The sequence below is a fragment of the Equus asinus genome, chromosome 20 (genome assembly GCF_041296235.1).
Source record: "Equus asinus isolate D_3611 breed Donkey chromosome 20, EquAss-T2T_v2, whole genome shotgun sequence".
Lineage (NCBI taxonomy): Eukaryota > Metazoa > Chordata > Mammalia > Perissodactyla > Equidae > Equus > Equus asinus.
In genome coordinates, this window is record NC_091809.1 from 102952510 (window position 1) to 102967051 (window position 14542).

Genomic DNA, 14542 nt, shown 5'->3' on the forward strand with positions numbered 1-14542 from the left:
TGTTATGTAAAAGCATGCTCTATACACTGCTCTGTACTTTTTTTTAATTTAGAATTATGTCTTAGCCATCACTTTGGATCATTATATAGATACTCTTCATTCCTTTTTAGGCTGTATAATACTCCATTGTATAGATAAATATAATGTACAGGCTAGCACTGATGAGAATTTCTTCCATCCTTTTACTATTACAAATAATACTATTGAATATTGAATATTCTTGTGCATATGTCATTTCATCTTGCATTCCTAGAGGTGGGATTGACGGGTCGAGGGGTTAATGCATCTGCAGTGTCACTAGTTGTTTCCAAATTCTCCTCAATACTGATCTTACCATTTGGCTTTCTTACCAAAATAAGTGGTATCAGGATACTTGTTTTTTTCACAGTCTTTCCAATAGAATATGTGGCAGAATCACTTTAAAATTATTGGTTTGTGGTTTTTCCTGTGACCTAGACGTTAGGGTTGTAAATATACGTGAGGCCTGGTTTATGCTTGCAGTTTATTGGAGGTGGGAAGGAAGTGCGTGTGTGAGCACTCAGCACCAGGTTTCTAAACAGAGTGGTGGGAGCAGGGCTTTAAATTCACACGTACTCTGCAGATACGTTTGTTGTGTCTGCTTTGTTATTTGGGGCAGTTTCCTCTTCTGTTCTTCACCTTGGCTGGACTGTGGGCTTTGTCTCCTGTCTCCCCATTTTCCTTCACTAGGTTTAGCGAACGTTCTCATGTGAAAGCCTGCTTACTGATGCCTCTAACAAGATGTTCTTCTTCTTTTGTCTTGCATATTTGTTGTATTGAGAGGATCAGTAGCTCCTAAAATGCATTGTTGCAGAGAATCACTGTTTTATATATAATTCTCTTTAATAAAAGTACTAGCTAATTAATACTTTCGTTGTATTAAGAGTACAAGGTTCGGTTTTAATTAATGATGTTTTTTCAATCAGCGTAGGGGGTTGGGAGTATTGTTTTGGAAATACACGTGCATCCTCCACCCCCGTCCTTAGAGACTGATACTGTACGTCTGGAGTGAGACCCACATGTGCATTTGGAAAGATCTGGAAGTGATTCACTTTTTTCTTTGACAGACTTGCTTATTGGACAGTTTGCTGCAGTTTGAGGAAAAGGGCCGATTTGTGAGTCTTTTGTTGATTAGGTGAGAGTGCCATCTAGTGGGGGAAATACTTTTAAACTAATAAAGTTTTTCAAACTTGAGAAGAGCATGCAGAGGAAATTAGCTCCTCGCTGAGTTACGTGCTCCAGAAGTCCAGGACACTGGCAAGTGAGAGCTGTGTGCTATAGGGTGGGAAGAGGAAGGAGGTGGTCGTGCAGGATGGCAGCAGGCATGTAAAGGCGCCTAGTAAATGCAAGTTACCACCATCATTCCCGTTCTCCTTCAGGAAAGGTAGCGATCAAGTGAAAAAATAATGAAATAGTGCGCTGACAAATATTTGTGATATACATGTAAAATTTTATAGTTGTTTTTTGACCATGTGATAACACATAGAAGTTACAAATTTCATCCCTCGTCGTTACCACTCAGGACCTACCCCAATCCCCCAACAAAATCTGTTATCAGTTTCTAGTGTATCCTTCCTGAAATATTTTAATCTATTATAAACATGTATTTGTATCTTCACCCCTTGGCACACGCATTCATTGCACAAATATTGTGTGGCTGCTGTGTGCCTGGCACTCTTCTAGGCAGGATAGAGCACTGAACGAAATAGATTACAAACTCAATCCTGAAGCATCTTCTACACTTTGCTTTTTTCGTCTCTTTGAAACCTGTAAATTTCCTTTTGTGACTACTGAAGCTGCATCCTTCAAATTTTTTACTCAATTCAAAATATTACCCTTGTGGGGCTGGCCCAGTGGCACAGCGGTTAAGTGGGCACATTCTGCTTTGGTGGCCCAGGGTTTGCCGGTTCGAATCCCGGGTGTGGACACGGCACTGCTTGGCAAGCCATGCTGTGGTAGGCATCCCACATATAAAGTAAAAGAAGATGGGCACAAATGTTAGATCAGGGCCAGTCTTCCTCAGCAAAATGAGGAGGTTTGGCAGATAGTAGCTCAGGGCTAATCTTCCTCCAAAAAAGAAAAATTACCCTTGCGATTTCTGCTTTGATTCATGAATTATTTAGAAGCATGTTGTTTAATTTTGAAGTGTTTGGGAATTTTTTAGATATCTTTCTTTTAATTGATTTCTAATTTAATTTGGTTGATATCAGATATTATACTGTGTATGATGTTATCATTACATTAAATTTGCTCTTTCTTGTCTTATGGCCCAGCATATGGACTGTCTTGTTGAATGTTCCACATTCCTTTAGAATCTGTATTCTGTTGTTGGATGGAGTGTGTCATAGTTGTGAGTTGGGTTAAGTGGGTTAATAGTATCATTCAAATCTTGTAAATACTTAGTATTTTGAGTCTACTTGTTCCATTAAATACTGAAGGTAGAATAATGAAATTTCTGTCTATAGTTCAGGAATTGTTTCTCTTTTCAGTTTTGTCAGTTTTTGCTTCAGGTATTTTTGTGTGGTTTTTAGGTGCATATACGTTAGGATTGTTAAGTATTCTTGATGAAACTTGGCCTCTTTATTATTATGAAGTATTATTCTTTGACCCTAATAATACTTTTGGTCCTTTAGTTTACTTTATTTTTCTAATTAATTGTGTACTATTTCAGATATGTTCTAAGCATTTATAAACAGAAATAAATGTGTATTCTTTTTGCTTTCCCCTAGATTATTGCATATTATATAACTGTATAAATTTTCCTTTTATAACCTTTTAACGTGTGAAATATACACAGAAAATTTAATAAACTTTCAGGTACAGTGTCACAAATACTTACCTAATGAAGACTTATGTAATCATTAGCCAGAGAAAAATATAGGATGAAGCCACCCAAATATCTTTTCTCAGTTACAACTCCTTTCCTACCCCAGAGAGGGGACCACTCTCCTGTCCTTTACGGTAATCATTTCTTTGCTTTTCTTTATGGTTTCACCTCCTATTTTCATATTCCTAAATATTTTTCAGTTTTGGGATTTATATAAATAGAATCAAAATGTAAGTATTTTTGGTATGAAAAAAGTAGCTTTTTGCTTTAGTCACCAAGTCATAACGTTTATAAACCAAGTTTATAACGTTCGTCAATATGCTTGTAAGGATAATTTGTTCATTTTCATTTCTGTATATGCTGTTATGTATGAATATATGACAGTGTGTTTATTCGTTCTGCCGTTGGTGTGCACTGGATCATTTCCAGGTTTTTAACCGTGACAGGTAATAGTGCTGTAGTATACTTGTACATGTATGTTGTTACGCTTGAGCATGCATTGCTGGGCGTGTATTTAGGAGTAGAATTACTAGATCATGGAGTGTACTACTCTTCAATGTTACTAGATAATGCCAAATTTTTTCAAAGTAGTAAAATTTTTGCTTCTTTGCTCCATAGACTTGTCGACACGGGGTACTGTAGACCTTTTTAATTACTGCCAATCTGGTAGTCATCTAGTAGTTTCTCATTGCCTTTGAATTACTAATGAAGCTCATCTCTGCATACGACTGCTGGCTGCTTAGATTTCCTGTAACTGTGTCTAATTCTTTTGCCCATTTTGGAGGGGTTTGCCTGCCTTTTCTTAATGATTAGTCTTCTTTGTTGGAGATGGGAATATGCGTGTGTGTGCGTGTGCACGTGTGTGTATATGTCGAGTATCTTTTCAAACACTGTGACTTATGTTTTTAGGATTTTGATGCACATAGGTTTTGAATTTTAATGTAGTCAAATTTATTGGTCTTTTTCTTTATAGTTAGAACTTTTTCCCCCCAAGGACATGAAAATATTCTCTATAAACTTCCTACCTTTCCCATTCACATTTTTGTCTTTAATCCACTCATACAGTTGTGGGGATAAAAATTTAGCGTTGTCTTTCTTTGGGGCTGTTTGGTGATACAGATCCAAATTTTAAATGTGCATATCCTTTAATCCAGGAATTCTGCTTTAAGAAATTTATCTTAGCCACATACACAAAACATTGAACAAAGATGTCTGTGTGTGTGTATGTTAAAAATAGCATTATTTTTCTTACTCATCCTATGGCAAATAAATGCGAAGGATACAGGTATTCTTGTTTGATATATTCAACCACTTGCGTTTTGCTAAGTGTGAGAGCGTAATATAATCTGTCTCAATCGCTGTAGAGCTGGCAGTAAGGAAAGTACCTTACCCAAAAGGATTTTACATAATTATTTATTTATTTATTTTGAGGAAGACTAGCCCTGAGCTAACTACTGCCAGTCCTCCTCTTTTTGCTGAGGAAGCCTGGCCCTGAGCTAACATCCGTCCCCATCTTCCTCTAATTTATATGTGGGATGCCTACCACAGCATGGCGTGCCAAGCAGTGCCATGTCCGCACCCGGGATCCGAACCGGGGAACCCCGGGCCACTGAGAAGCGGAACGTGTGAACTTAACCGCTGCGCCACCGGGCCGGCCCCTTACATAATTATTTTAAAAACTCACGTGTAACTTCACTGTCACATTTGTGATAAATAAAGTGATTAGCATTTGCACATTTTAAGATGAAAGAGTCAAGTAATAAGACTGAGGAATCACTCAAAAACTGTAATTTAGGTGTTCAATGTCTAAGACTATTATAAATATAACAGTGAAATAAATAGAGGTTATATTACATCCTATAAAATCTTAAGTTTGGTACGTTTTTAGCAGAAAGCATTGTAGATTAGGAGAAAATGCTTATTTAAGTACTTTTTGGATGTCTCTAGAGCTGTGATTCTCAGCGGCGGAGGGAGGGTGTGCAATTTTGCTCTCTTGGGTGATTTTGGGGCAGTGGGAAACATCTGGAGACATTTAGGTTTTACAGTGGGGGGCAGGAGGAGAGTGCTGCTGGCCTCTAGTAGGTAGAAGCAAGGGAATACTGCTAAACGTCCTGCAATGGACAGGACAGTCCCCACAATAAAGTGTTATCTGGCCCAAAATGTCAGTAGTGCCAAGGCTGAGAAACCCTTCTTTAGAGTTTTCATTTCTATGCGTTGAAAATAATTCAACCTGTAACTTAGGTCGTGTTATAAAGGCCACCTGACCTAGACTGGGACATCACCAAAAATTTTCCTTAGAAGGTGACATCATGACAGTGTATTTTGTCACATGGATATACAGTTGGAGCTTCCTTTTTTTAAAAAAGATTGGCACCTGAGCTAACAACTGTTGCCAATCTTCCTTTTTTTTATTCCTGCTTTTTTCTCCCCAAATCCCCCCAGTACATAGTTGTATATTTTAGTTGTGGGTCCCTCTAGTTGTGGCATGTGGGACGCCACCTCAACATGGCCTAGTGAGCGGTGCCATGTCCGTGCCCAGGATCTGAACCCTGGGCCGCCAAAGTGGAGCACGCAAACTTAACCACTTGGCCCCGGTTCGTTTAGTTCACCAAATTGATGACGTTCTGCATTGTTTTTGTGTAACACCTGCTACATTCCTATGGGCTGCCCGAGCTGGTAAGTTGCCTTCAGCGCACTGCTACTCCTCTGCTCCTGTCAGTGGGCTTGTATGTTTACCAAAAACCTATCACATTAGTTCACCTGTTTACTTATGTAGAATCAGTCAGTAGTAACATCAGCTGTTGAACAAGATTGTGAAAGAAGTTGCTGTTTAGTAAAGTAGTGAGTAAAACAGTTATGAAAGACCGAGAGTGGGAGGGTGGGCATTACAGACTTCAGGAATTCTCCACCTGGCTTGTACCCTTAGATTCTTTTTCTATTTTAAAATTACCAAAACTGGAAATTATTTACAATCCATTGTGAGTGTGGTTTATGCAGGGAAGATGGTGAAGAATCCAGTCAGTGGACGATCTTCAAAGAGTATCGGTAAACAAATCTACACTTCTGTCTTTTTACTTAAAATGTATTATTTTCAATTAACAACTGACTGCTCCTGTCAATCATGTTGGATGAAGTTCTGTTTACAGTAAATCTTATAGAATTGAGAGTAGTATTTTTTAAAATGTCATCAAATATTTATTACGCTTCAGAAGTACACTGAGAAGTCAGGATTAGATTTCGTAGGCTTGTTTATTTGTTGGAAGTGATCTTTTATTTTTGTCTTTAAATAAACCCAGCTTATTGCTTCATTTTATTTATACCTCTCTTGCCTTTTTAAATAGTTAATTCTGCCTAAGGGTATATCAGTAATTCAGATATTTGAGCTAAGAAAAATTAGACAAGAGAAGCACCTTATACTATAAAGATATTACAAGTTTCTTTTATCTTTGTTTATTCCAAGAAGATATCACTAACAGGCATTTTAAAAATAAGGTTCCCATTTCAATGAATAATGTTAATATTCTAGTTCTAGATTTAATCTGTTGTGTTCCTTTTGTAATAATTAATTTTTGAAGCACAAATGCAAAATTTAATTTTAAAAAGTAAATCTCAGTTTGGAAAGAAGAGTGCCCCGTGAGCATCATGGGAGAAAACATCGGGTGTAATTCTCTTCCAGATGGCACCCCCACAGGTGAGGCAGTAGCCTGTGAAATTACAGTCTGAATTACACTGCAGATGAGCAGGGCATTTGGAGCAAAGCCTTCTGATATCAGTAATAAATGACTTGGTTCAGAACCAAGGACAATTCCCAGGAAATTAAAGGCTATTCTCTCACGTAGGGAGCCTAAAGTAAAATGAAGTTTAGCAAAGTGGAAAGTTGAGAGAAAGGACAACAACCTTTAGCAATACGTATGTAAATCATTTCATCTGATCATATTTTTAATCAGACATATTAATTTATCTCACAAATGTCATATATTGGTTCTACATATTCTAGAATGTGCATTGATTTTTCCAAACTGATAATTTTCACAATGGATGGTGGCTGAGAGCCAGTTGCCAACTAAGCTATCACTCTGAGATATTATGAGTCTATTGTAAATTCTAATCTTGTTTAATACGCTCTGTGGGGAATTTTTCATTTCAGAACACTTGAGTCCTCAATTACAAATGTAGTATAATATCATACAAATACTCAGGCTTATTTTCAATCAGGTAAATCATTTTAAGCAGCAACAGAGAGTAGTAATTCGGAAGTTGACAGGCCAAGTCTCAAATTCTGACTCAATCAGCTGTTTCTGTGAGCTGTTTTTTAAGTCCTGTTATTTTAAGTTATTTAACATTTCTAAGCCTTAATTTCCTCATCAGTTAAATGAGAGTAACAATAAAATGTGCTTTAGGGAAGAATTAAATAAGGTAATCCTTATAAAGACACTTAGTATAATGAACTTTAATGATTATCATCACGAATATTATTTGAGAATTTTAATTTTAGAAAGCAAAACAGCATTTTAAAATAATTTTAATTTGTACCAGAAAAATAACAAAAAGTAGGTATTGTTTCATTTTAACAATTATAATGATATGCAAGTACAGTATTAATAATTCTTATTCTTTTATTCATTTAAAAATTGCTTACTGAGTTCCTGCTACGTGCTAGGCACATTTCTAGCCCTCAGGAATATAGCTTCACACAGTATGGACAAAGTCCTTGCTCCTCTCGGAGCAAAGCAGAGTAAAGAGCTGGAGCTTGGTGAGGGAAAAAGAAGGTGCTTTACAAGGGGACATCAGGAAAATCCTTTTTGATGAGGTAGTAATTGAGCAGATATCTGAATACTAAGTGAAATGAACAACCAATAAAATTGTCAATCTTCATTGTGTCTTCAATAATGTAGCATATTTAGGAGATGTATATTCTTGTTTTGAAGGAATGCTTTTGTATTAATTTACTAGTTGTTATTTTTTAACTAAAGGTTTAGAAACTACTTTGACAGACTAGAAGTCCCATCATATCTTACACAGCAATATCTTGCTCCTGAAATGAAAAAGAGGTTATTAGAGATAGATATAGAGGAGGGTACCATTTTTAATTATACACTAATGAAGAGAGAAAAAGGAGATAAAAATGGGAAGAGAAGAAAGACTTGCTTTAGCCTTCTGCTTCTGTTATAGTTTAGCCCAATTCTACCCCATAGTGGCTGACCCCATATGGTGATTTCTGCCAAATTAAAGAGTCATGTGATAGGGTCTTTCATAGGTTTTATGGGTTAACACTGTGCTAAATCCCCTACATGTTACAACAAAAGGATTTGATCATTTGCTTTCAGAAGTTCTCTGACCTAATAATGATGGCTGACCCTAAACAATGCGAAGCAAAGACATGCATTTATGGAAGGATGTTTCTGCTGCCAGGGATGCTTATCTTCTCTCATCTGTTTACATCTCTGTCCAGTTAGGCAGCAGTGGGAATTGAATTTTAAGGCCAGGGTTTGTAAGGGGTGGTAAAAAATTGTCTAGTATTATTTTTCTAGTTCTATGATATAAAATAAGTCACTTAACCTCTCCAGTACTGATTTATCTAATATAAAAATTAGGTTGTTTAAATAGAGCCTTAGAAACTATCTCTAATATTGTCTGATCAGGATTCTGATCTTAGCTAAGAATCATTATGGAGTATGTGGGAAAATGCTTGTTTTCGTGTGTATTATTTTAAATGGAGGTAGAGATATGGGAAAAATCTTAAGTGTAAATGCCAAAGTTCAGAGTATTAAATAAAATTGATTTTTTATTTTTGGCACAGGAAAAACAGTCTCTTGATTATCTTTGTGAGAAGAATCTTAAAGTTGGAATTGGCACTAATTTGGCGAGTGTGCTCAAATTATTTCTTAACTGTAATGAAATTTTGAGAAGTTTTATAAATTTTTTGTATGCACACACACACACGTAGTCTTGGCTGATCTGAAAAAAGAAGTGACACAAGAAAGTGAACGTATTCTGATAGACTCCTGAAAAAACCCCAGGAATTTCAGTTCTGACTCAGGGATTGTAATACAGGACCATTCACTAAATAAATGTCATGTGATTATGATCAGTCTGCCAAGCCTTTATTCTCTAATTTATTAAATATAATTTTAAAATTCTGATTAGCCTTTAAAATGTATTTTTTAAATAGCTAATTTTTTCAGCTAAGCTAAGAATTATTTTTCCATACCCTTTTACATGTATTAGTATGTTTAATGCTCATGTAAACCCTTTGAAGTAGAATACCATTGTTATCGTCATTTTACAGATGAGGAAACTGAGGCACAGTGATTGTACCCAAGGTCACACAGAGAAGGGAGCTCCTCTGGGCTTTAACTCCAAGAGTTCACCCTCTTAACTGCTCTGCTGTCGGTATTGCCCATAGTACCAATTTAAAATATGATGTAATTTAATCTCTGATGAATGGCTGATAATAACTTTATCTTAAATATGCTAAGTGAGCATGTTGCTAGAAGGGGCTACTTTCAGTTATTGATCGAAAAGACTTTTTTGGTTTGTTTCTGGTGCATGGAAATAAGATGGAGTCTGAGCATATGGAAGCAGAATACTTAGATTTAGCCAACTGTTTTGAAAGAGAATACTAGGAAATGGTTTGACACAGTGCCAAATCTAAAACAAACTTTTTTTTTGCCCTTTTCCTAGAAAGACTGGACTGTAATGAATCCTTAATTTGTACTAAACTGTGAGTTTATTTTATTTTAGTGTTTAACATGCTGCAGTCTTGCAGACAGGGGCCATTTTCCCCTGAATCTGTCTGCACATTTATCAGCTGATCTTTTCCCCAGGAGGGAGATGAATGGCTCTTCTTTTAATAATTTCTTAGCATCAGTTATAATTCACTTTAATCAATGGCTGAATGCTTATTCACAAACATTTGTGTGCATAGATCTGCTGAATTATGTCAGATTGGTAAAGGTTTCTTAGTTGAATTCCAAAAGTCCTTTGTTTTTTGAAGACTACACAGAATTAATGGAGAACTGACTGTAAGAGTAGACATTTTGCTGAACTCCTCTTTCCAGAAAAAGTTTCCGCCAAATCCTTAATTTCCACATAATGTGCACACATTAATAGAAGAGCTTTCTTGCTAAGTCTTTCTTCTGTAGGCGGTTATTTTCCTATCAGTGAATTGGTGGACTGGGGGGACCGGGTAAACGTCAGTGTAGGGTTGCTAGTGGCAGATTAATTAGGTTCCTTTGTAAGTGATTCTAGCATGGGATCGGTATTTTCTGTAAATGTAAATTTGCTATTAATCTCTTCTGAAGATTATCTATTCTGTCATCCAGCTATTCTAATTGTAGGTCCTTCTGGTTGTGGCCTGTGGGACGCCGCCTTAGCATGGCTTGATGAGCGATGCCATGTTGGTGCCCAGGATCCAAACCGGCGGAACCCTGGACTGCCAGAGTGGAGCCCAGGAACTTACCCAGTCAGTCTCAGGGGCCGGCCCCGAGTACAGTTTTGATTTAGAATGCTAACATTAGGAGAAAATGCTTTTTGGTTCACCCCGAGCAATAATAAGGTGTCTTATGTGCTAAGCACTTGCCTTCCCTGCTGGGCATGTGGTTGGGGGTAGGCCCTGGAGGGAGAAAGACTGAAGCTGGCTTGATCTCTCCACTCATGGTTACTTTGTCATTTCTGTAGTAAATTGTGTAGCATACAATTAGAATGTGCTGTGTTTGTGACACCAGTGGTGGCAAATTCTCTTTTCATTTGTGCTATGATTATCCTTTCTTGGTAGAGGATTCATTACTGTTCTCTAAAATCTGGAGTACATGGGCCATGTCTCATGAACTGTGATTCAAACAACACTAGATGCTGAAGGTGTTGATGGGTTTTAAATAGGAAAAAAGAGGTCTCTAGTCAAAATGTGGGTAATACCTGGTTAAAGTATGTTCAACAGTCATCTTTACTGTAACGCTTCTCAGAGCTATTGATGTGCTAATAATGTGCGCTGTGAATCTCTAAGAGGAGGATATAGCATCTGGTCTTTGATTAATGATCCCCTCCTCTCTTTTTTTAACCAAAGAGAAAGTCACTGGGCAGGAAACACTTTGAGAAATGGTCTTAAAGACTGAGATTTCTCAACCTTAGTCCTGTTTTTTTTTGGGGGGGGGGGGATTAGTCCTGAGCTAACATCTGCTGCCAATCCTCCTCTTTTTGCTGAGGAAGACTGGCCCTGAGCTAACATCTGTGCCCATCTTCCTCTACTTTATATGTGGGACACCTGCCACAGCATGGCTTGCCAAGTGGTGCCATGTCCGCACCCGGGATCTGAACCAGCGAACCCCGTGCTGCTGAAGTTGAACATGCGAACTTAACCGCTGTACCACCAGGCCAGCCCAACCTTAGTCCATCCTATTGACATTTGAGGCCAGGCATTCCTTTGTCGTGGGGTCTGTCCTGTGCATTGTGGAATGTTTATCAGCATCCCTTGGCTCAACCTACTAGATGCCGATAGCATGCCCCCGTCAGCTGTGAGAGTCACAAATGTCTGCAGACATTGCCACATGTCCCCCAGGGGTCAAAATCTAGTGGAGAACCACTGCCCTAGATTAATATTGCAATATTCCAGGGAGTTTTTGGGTCTGTTAACAATTTCTCTCTGAAATTTTCCTTTTAATGGGGAAGGAACAATAATCTAGAAAGTGGCAGCACAAGTAAAGAAGCTTCAGTATGATCTACTGTAATAAACTTTCTGCATCCACTTTATACCCTGGCCAGTTTTCTAATAATCATTATGTGGAGAACTTACTGCAAAAAATAATTTCAAACTTTGCAGAATATTATATGGGAAAGACAAAAAATATATTTTTTATTGAAAAAGTATCCCAGATATTTAAGTTGATCTGCATGTGAGAATATTGCATATTTCTAAAACCTATTTTTTCCTTTTTTATGCAGGGCTATTTTCTTCTTTTCGAGTCTATGTTAGATTCTGTCCTTTACGCAAAGAACAAATACTTGGCAAAAGGAGGATCGGGTGAGTGTAAAGTTCTAGTTTTAATAATCTAATTTTAGTCTGGCAGAACTGAATGAACCTTTGGATTTCAAATAAACTATGCATGACTGAGAAAGTTCCCAATAGAGATGAAAGATGTTCCCATTAGAGGAAGCTTAAAGACATTGGTTTGCTACACTGTTGATAGTAGAACGGTATATAAGATAGTCAGGACTCCAAGTTAATGGTATTCTCAAGAACACTTTCTATAAAAATACTAAGGACTAAGTTTGGAAGCTATTTGATATTCAAATAGAAATCTAATGGAAACTTCTTTTGATTTTTAATCCTTATGACCTTAGTTCTTTTCTTTCCAGTAGAATATTTCATACTAGGCTGGAGATTATTCACTCTAATGGCAAATTTTCCGTGACTTCACTAAATATATAAACCTGGCCTCTCTGTTTTAATGAGAACATTTATGACTGATTTCTACTAAGTTTTTAAAGTGCAACCCAATAGGTATTTTTAAATGGATCCCAACAAATTTGGAAGGCTTCTTTTCACGTCCCTGGTAAATTTTTAATTGTGTTAACTCTGCATGCTCAGTAAGGTTGTGTTTTTACAGGCCTTCTGCTGTGAGCAGTTACATACAAACACAACGTTCTCCCGCAGGGCAGGGGTTATGTTTTGCTCGTCTTTGACTCTTCAGAGCTCCAGACACCTGGAACATAGATAGAGAATCGTTAAAACCAAATCGAATAGCATGTGTCTCCCTTTGCTCCCCTCTCCCTGGTCAGCCCTTTTTCAAGTTTCAGGTTCAGCAAATGGTTCCCATGGTCAGAGTATAGCTGACAAAACTGTCATATGGAAGTGGACAAGAAGGAGGAGACATTTTGAACTAGTGACATAAAGCATTTGACCACGCTTAAACCTCCTGCCCATCCGTGTTCTATGAAATTACTTTGGCAGTTACAGTACAATAAAAACCAGTGAGGCCAAAACACAAAGCACAGGAAATTCTCCAGTATAATATAATAGCATTTAACGATTGCCTTTCTTTTTCAAAATGCTCTCATTTTATGACTATATTTTCTGCAGCCATTTCAAGATATGTTCCTGATCTCTGACGTGAACCTGACTAGAATTTTTAGATGTGTTTTACCCTGCAAAGATTGATTATATCTTTCTATAATTGTAGCGGCTTTTTAAAAAAATGACTACTATACTTAATGACTGAAAACTAATATTATCTACCATTTGTTGAGTGTCTGCCAGCTGCCAAATAATATACGCTGCTTTTATGTTATTACATGTGATTCTCACAACAGCCCTTTGAGATTTTAGAAAAAAGGTGTCCTGGAAGACACACATTAAGTGGCCAAGCCTTGCTTTTTCTTCTTTTGTTTTTAACTGAGATCTACTGGATTCCAATATTCCTGTTCTTTTCACTCTCCTGTGTTCTTTCCCTACTAAAGTGCACTTCATTGAATCTGATTCTTGCCTTGAAGTTGTTCTCGGGAAGAATCAGAGAACGGTTTCCGTACCTCCCTGAGTGCTGTTCATTGATCTTACTGAAGGACTGATGGCAGCTTAATACATTTAAATTGAATTCTCGATGAAATTCATTAAGAACCTACAGCATGCAAATAATGAGGTTATAGTTGATGAAGCAGTGCCGGGGCTGTTTCCCATCATCAGAGGGACAAAGAGGAGGCTCCTGAGTCTAGTTCTTTCCATGTTTTTGTGTAGCTGACATCAGCACTAAGATAATCATGTTGAAGAGAGGTCAGCATTTGACCGCCTGAGCAGTGCTGTGGAGTGTTATTTGTTAACAGAATCAAGCAAAAAGAAGGAAAAGGCAGAAGTGAGTAACATGAAGTGGTTTAGCCTGGTTTGCGTATGTGAGTTTGTCTAAATGAGTATCTCCAGTCATGTAGGTGCTTGTTCGTCTTTGCAAAGGTTTCCTTTGTATTTTTCTGAAGGAAGGATTTACTAAGCAATTAGTAGTGTAAAGATTTTAGTAAGAATGATTGAATTATGAGAGAGGGAGAATATTGAAGACCCATATAAGCATGAAGGGACCATGATTTATTTTCATATGAATTTAGATTATGTCTCACTACCTGTTAATAGCATGGAGTAAAACCTTTATAAAGCATGGTCAGCCAATAACTTGAGAATTCGTTCTCCTTGTTATCACGGAGCAATTCCACAGTACTCTAGAGGTATTCACTTACTACTATTACTAGTGAGAAAAATAATCCTGTAAAGTCAGTGAAAGTGGGTTTACTAAAGACTACTTCTACTATTTTTAGCTGAGATTTACTAACCACGAATTGTAGTGTTTTACGTTCACCCAACCAAGAGATAAGGAGGAAAACTAGGAACATGTTCAACCGTGACCAATGCTTATTTTTACAACTAGAATTAAGAAGAAAACAAATGCATGTTTTAGGGTGACAATGTAGAATGTACATTTTTTATACCCTAACAATGTCAAATACTACATCTTAGAAAAATTGGAAAGAGAGTGCAGACTGCAGGTGGCAGGAAGTATGTGTACTTCAACTGCTTTATCTTTAACAGCAGGAATTTATGAAATATCGTTTAAAACTGACATATCAACCAATAGGATTATCAGCATGTTTAATACTAAAAGGGGATATTAGAGTGAACTACTGATTAAAATTGAGTGGTGAGGCTTGTTGTGATAGATC

At 37.3% G+C, this 14542-nt stretch overlaps 1 protein-coding gene across 3 annotated transcripts in view; it reads left to right on the forward strand.

Annotated features, from left to right (window-relative positions):
* PRMT3 (protein arginine methyltransferase 3) overlaps nucleotides 1–14542 on the forward strand; it is a 126270-nt gene that overhangs the window by 53893 nt on the left and 57835 nt on the right. For all 3 annotated transcript variants that reach the window (XR_011495945.1, XM_044753404.2, XM_070491348.1), the window contains exon 11: nucleotides 11786–11864. Coding sequence is in view for 2 of the 3 variants with exons in the window: in XM_044753404.2 (XP_044609339.2) it covers nucleotides 11786–11864 (79 nt within the window). In the remaining variant the exon portion in view is untranslated. The remainder of the gene's footprint in view (nucleotides 1–11785; nucleotides 11865–14542) is intronic.